This window comes from Geospiza fortis, unplaced genomic scaffold (genome assembly GCF_000277835.1).
Source record: "Geospiza fortis unplaced genomic scaffold, GeoFor_1.0 scaffold413, whole genome shotgun sequence".
In the NCBI taxonomy this organism is placed as follows: domain Eukaryota; kingdom Metazoa; phylum Chordata; class Aves; order Passeriformes; family Thraupidae; genus Geospiza; species Geospiza fortis.
In genome coordinates, this window is record NW_005054386.1 from 131683 (window position 1) to 136663 (window position 4981).

The following is a 4981-nucleotide window of genomic DNA, read 5'->3' on the forward strand; positions in this document are numbered from 1 at the left end:
CGCCACGGGGGTGGTGGGGGCACCGCCGCTCTCTGGGGCTCCCGAGCACCCACACCGGGCTCCTTGCCCCGGGCTGGCACCAGAGAGCGTCCCGGGGGCTCTCATGGGGGTTGGACGGGGCCCCATCGCGGGCTGAGGGAGTGAATGTACCTGTGCCTCGCACACGCGGCGTGCCGAGGGCAGTACCTGGCACCAGGAGCGTGCTCTGCTCCCTACGGCTCACTCGCCCATTTTTCTATGTTTTTCTTTGCTTTCTGGCTGTGCCAGCAGACTGTGACAAAAAGCTGGCAAAACCGGGCCGAGCCACTCGCACCGGGGGGAGTCAGCCCTCGGGAAGCGCAGCAGTGTGTGTTGGCTTGCCAGCAGTGTGTATGGCTGGGAGATAGCTCTCAGGGCAGGAGAGGCAGGGGACAGAGCAGCCCCTGCTGTCAGCCTCATCCGGCGGTTTCTCCAAGCCGCAGTTTCCTGGAGTATCGGTTTTCTCCAGGCGCAGCGTGGAGGATGTCGACATGACTTTGCTAGGTGTGCAACCGGTGTGTGCCAGCACGAGAGGCTCTGGTTCCGTGAAGTGGTTGAGTTGTAACCTGGGCAGGTTACAACTTGCCACGTTGGACTGTGCTGTACTCTCCTTCCCGAACAGCCCCGGGCTTAATTCACCGGGTTTACTGAGCGCCATAGCTCGGGGGGAGCTAAAAAATCCTCCTTGGAGCAGAGTGCTCTCCAACACCTCAGCGCCTACTGAGATCAAGCTGGGAGCTGGGTTTTTTTGGTATCTGCACACCTTAAAAGCCATTCCAGTACCGTTGTTAGTGTTGGGCTGTGTCTGGGTGAGGAGCTTGGTGCTCTGGTTTCCAGCAGCCCGGCAGGGGGCTGGCGTGGCACCAAAAGCTGCTGGTTACTGCACCACAATTAGAACATACCGTTGTAATTCATGGGAATGATGCCCTCACCATCTCTTGGGCTCTGCAAAATCAAAATTTAAGGCAGGCTTGCTCTTTTAATCCTGCCCTGGGGTGAGTAAGGCATCCTTGTGCCCACGGGAAGGAGAGTCCATCAGAGCCATGAATAGGGTCTTAGAAAAGCCTGTGCTTGTCAGGGAAATAAAGGCCAGATAAAGGGGCAATTAGCAATGTTCTGTATTCAGTGGAAACTGGTGCATATAATAGCAGCATTTGAGATGTATAAAGCTCTGTTCCCCCTGCCCGACTCCCTTCTTTCCTTGAGAATTGTTCTTATGAATTGGAAAGGCCATGATATTTGTGAGGAGCTGAAAAAAAAAATGCCCCCCCACCCCGGGCTCGGGGGCAGCTCCCAGCACAAAGGGCTGTGGGAGCCAGGGCTGAGCAGCTGTGGCAGCCCTGGGATGTGGCTTTGCCTTCCCTTTGCTTGGCACGTGGAGCTGATCTGACTGCTGTTCTCTCCTTCCCAAATTGTTTTTCAGTTGCCTTCCTGTCAAAGCCTCAAGGCCTCGTTACTCCCAAGAAAAAAGGGAACGGCAATAAAAGAAGAAAAGGCAAAGGCCTGGGGAAGAAGAGAGACCCGTGCCTGCGGAAGTACAAGGATTTCTGTATTCACGGCGAGTGCAAGTACATCCGAGAGCTGGGAGCTCCCTCTTGCATGTGAGTTCTGGTGTGTGCCTGTGCTGGGGGAGCCTTAGTCATGGCTCTTTCAATTCTCCAGGCTGGGCAGAGGAAAAACAGAGATATTTTTAGTGCATGTTCCCTACCCATGCAGGGATAACTCTGACTTGGTCTCTTCCTTGTAATTCTTGAGAAGTGTCCACCTCTTCCCCAAAGCCTGTCATGGCCTTAGAGCCAGCACAGTGAGCTGTGGCTGAGCTGGGCACAGCAGAATGGTGTGTAGGGCTGGGGTCTGGCAGCTGAGGGCTTCTGCAAGTCTGATTTGGGAAACCTCATTCTGACCCTGTAAATACCCCACTCTGAGACCTCTGGGGTCCTGCATCTATCAGGGCACATCGGTGCAGGTGGGAGGAGCATTATGCCACCAGCAAAGCATAGTGGAGGCAGCACCTTTGGGGACAGGCTGCCAAAGCCATGCCCGAGCTGTCCCTTGGCCTGATGAAACACAGGGCTGTGTACCTCTCCTTGCCCACCCCACCCCAGGGTGCAGAGCAAGCAGGGACTAGATGAGGCCAGTGAAGGAGAAAGTATTTGCCTGCTGCTGGGGCACCTGGATACAGCACTGCTGCTCCAGGAAATACCCTGGGGTGCATATTTGATCCCCACTGACGTGGGCAGGACTTGAGCTGGCAGATATGTAAGAGGCTTTGTTCTTCACTATCAATCCTCTGAGCCACCCAGCCTTGAGCCCAGGGAAGATAATAGCTCCTTGGCTTATGGTGCCCACAGGATCTGCAGTCTGCAGGGATCAAGCTCCACAGAGCTCCTCTAACTCCCTGGTTCCTCCCTGTTGAAGCTGTCATGAAGTTGGGCCCTTGCATGGGGGACTCGGGACTGCCAATGAGGGGGCATCTTTGCATGCTCAGCTTGGGTTGGTGACCCAGCACAATGTGGGTTGTGACACCCTGGCCTAGGACTGGGACAGCCAGGTATCCCCTGCCCAGGTCCCTGGAGCTGAGAGAGAAACTGGGACACAGACAAGCAGCAGGGATTTGGGGGCTGGCTGTGTCTCTTCAGCATGGTGGTCTGTCCCTGGGTGGCATCTCTCAGAGCCATCAGAGTTTTTAGTAACAGTGGCCAAATGCCCAGTCTCCTCTGCTAAAGAGGCCTTGTGTTGCCTGGTGTCACTCGGTTGTGGCTGTGCTTGGTGCTTGGCTGTGCCCCTGTCACAGGGTCTCCTGCAGTGTTGCTTCCCAGGGCACAGAGTGAAATGAGGATGCTGCTGGGCTGGGTCCTGCACCTTTGCCATGTGCCCAGCCTTGCTGCTGTGCCTGGGAGGTGATGCTGCATGTGGCATTGTGAGCCCAGGAGCTGGGCTGAGTCCGGCTTGGAGATCAGCCTGAGGGTCAGTGGTGCTGGATATAGAGGGATATATTTATCTGATTGCATCAGTGCAATGTGGCTCAGGGAGGGCTGGAAGCCTCCCAGCCTATGTGGAGTGTTATTTCTGTTACATGAGCAACCTCCCAAGTTTCCAGGGATGGGACACCTCTGAGCTGTCAGGGTGTGCAGGGACATCCTGCTCCATGGGAATTGCTGGCCCAGCTGCCTCACTGCTCCCTCCCCACTCCTAGAGGTGTTCTGGGCAACCTGCCTGGGAGTGACTGGAAAGAGCACAGACCCCAGTGCCTTCTACTGGGAGAGACCTCAACCTTTCTAGGAGTCTTCACTAGGTGCAGGAGAAGCTTAATTTACTAGTACAATAGAGAAGATGTGACCTCCCAGCTCAGGGGTGTGGGGGAACAGGCAGGGTGCTGGTTGAGGCTGAGCACAGAGGCATTGCCTTCCCATGGGGTGTGGGACACACGAAGACCTCCTGTCCTTGCTCACCACTGACCTTTGAGTTTCCTTCTTGCACAGATGCCAGCCAGGCTATCATGGAGAGCGCTGCCACGGCCTCCTGCTGCCGGTGGAGCACCCGCCCAGCACGTACGACCACACCACAGCCCTGGCCGTCGTTGCTGTTGTCCTGTCCTCCCTGTGTCTCGTCATCATCGCAGCCCTGCTGATGCTCAGGTGAGTGGGATGGCACTGAGCTCCCAGATCTGTGTCCCTGGGAAGATCATGTGCAAGAGGAGGGTGACAGGGGCTTCTTCATGCCCTGAGCATCCCTTTGCTTGGCCTTGCAGGTGTCACAAGAGGGGTGGCTACGATGTAGAAAACGAAGAGAAAATCAAGCTGGGCATCACTGTGAATCACTGAGGATGCCAGGTGCTGGCGAGGTGAGCCCCTGGCTGGGCATGGGGCAGCAGTGGGGCTGGTGAACATCTGGGGACTCTGCTGTTTGTGCTGTGGGACTGCTGTGTGGATCCTGTGCCAGAGCTAGGCAGGAGCTGAAGGCAGCCTGAGTCTGGAGAAGCAGCTGGCTGAGAGTCCGGGCTGCCGCTGAAATCTTGTCCCCTGGCACCCCTATCATTCCTATGTCCTTCTTTCTAACCCCAAGTCCCTGCTCTGTGCTGGTTTTCCATGCTTTGGAGATGTTTGGCAGTAGGGAAGCTGCTTCTGTTTTGTTTAGCTTTTCCCCCCGCTCATTCTGCTCTCTCTCTGACCCTCTGAGTCACTTCCCCTCCTTAGATATTGCCTCTATTTATATACATGTGTAAAAAACCCCTTTCCTTTTCATTCCCACTCTGCTTATTACTTGCACCAAAGCAATGCCTATCAGCTTGGCACGGGGGGATCTCGCTGCCAGCCCATGCCGTGTTCTTCTGGCTGGGTTGGGATGTGTGCTGTGCCCTAGGGGTGGCTCTGGATCTGGGTGGTGAAAATCTGTCAAACTTCCTCCAATCTGACCTAAACCCTGACGTTAGATGTAGTCATACATATTACAGCTACTTCTCTTTTTTAAAACAAAAAAAAAAAACAAAAAAAAAAAAAAAGAGGAAAAAAAAGAAAAGAAAAGTCATTGTTCTTTGTGAGGATGAAGTAATGCCTTTGGAGAATTTCTGTCATGCTCATCACAGTGTTGGGGGTGGGAATTTGAGCTGTTCATAGAAGCTGAATTTTCAGGAAAGAGACTTGGCACAGGGCTTTCCTCGCTGTCTCCTTTACCCTGGGGGTTACTGGGGTGGATGTGTCCAGGGGAAAAAGTGCTGTGATCCCCGAAAGGGAGCATGGTGGGGTACCTTGGCTCCCATCCTCCCGGGTCCAGCCCCGAGAGGCGGCGAGAGGGGCTTGGGTGGGCTGGGTGTGTGGGCATCTCCATCCCAGCACGCAGGGAGCGCTCTGTGGCAGCGCAGCCCAGGATCGCGGTGTGAGCGAGCTCTCCCGCCTCTCTCTTGCAGGGGCCGGCACTAATGCACTTCTACCTCCTGGAAGAGGCGAGGCCGCGGCGCCGGCGG

General features: G+C 55.5%; 1 protein-coding gene across 1 annotated transcript in view; it reads left to right on the forward strand.

Moving 5' to 3' along the window:
- Positions 1-4981, forward strand: part of HBEGF (heparin binding EGF like growth factor) — a 6604-nt gene extending 1623 nt beyond the window's left edge. Inside the window, exons 3-6 of the mRNA XM_005425369.2 lie at positions 1442-1619; positions 3501-3656; positions 3770-3862; positions 4925-4981. Coding sequence (XP_005425426.1) covers positions 1442-1619; positions 3501-3656; positions 3770-3842 — 407 coding nt within the window. The 3' untranslated portion in view covers positions 3843-3862; positions 4925-4981. The remainder of the gene's footprint in view (positions 1-1441; positions 1620-3500; positions 3657-3769; positions 3863-4924) is intronic.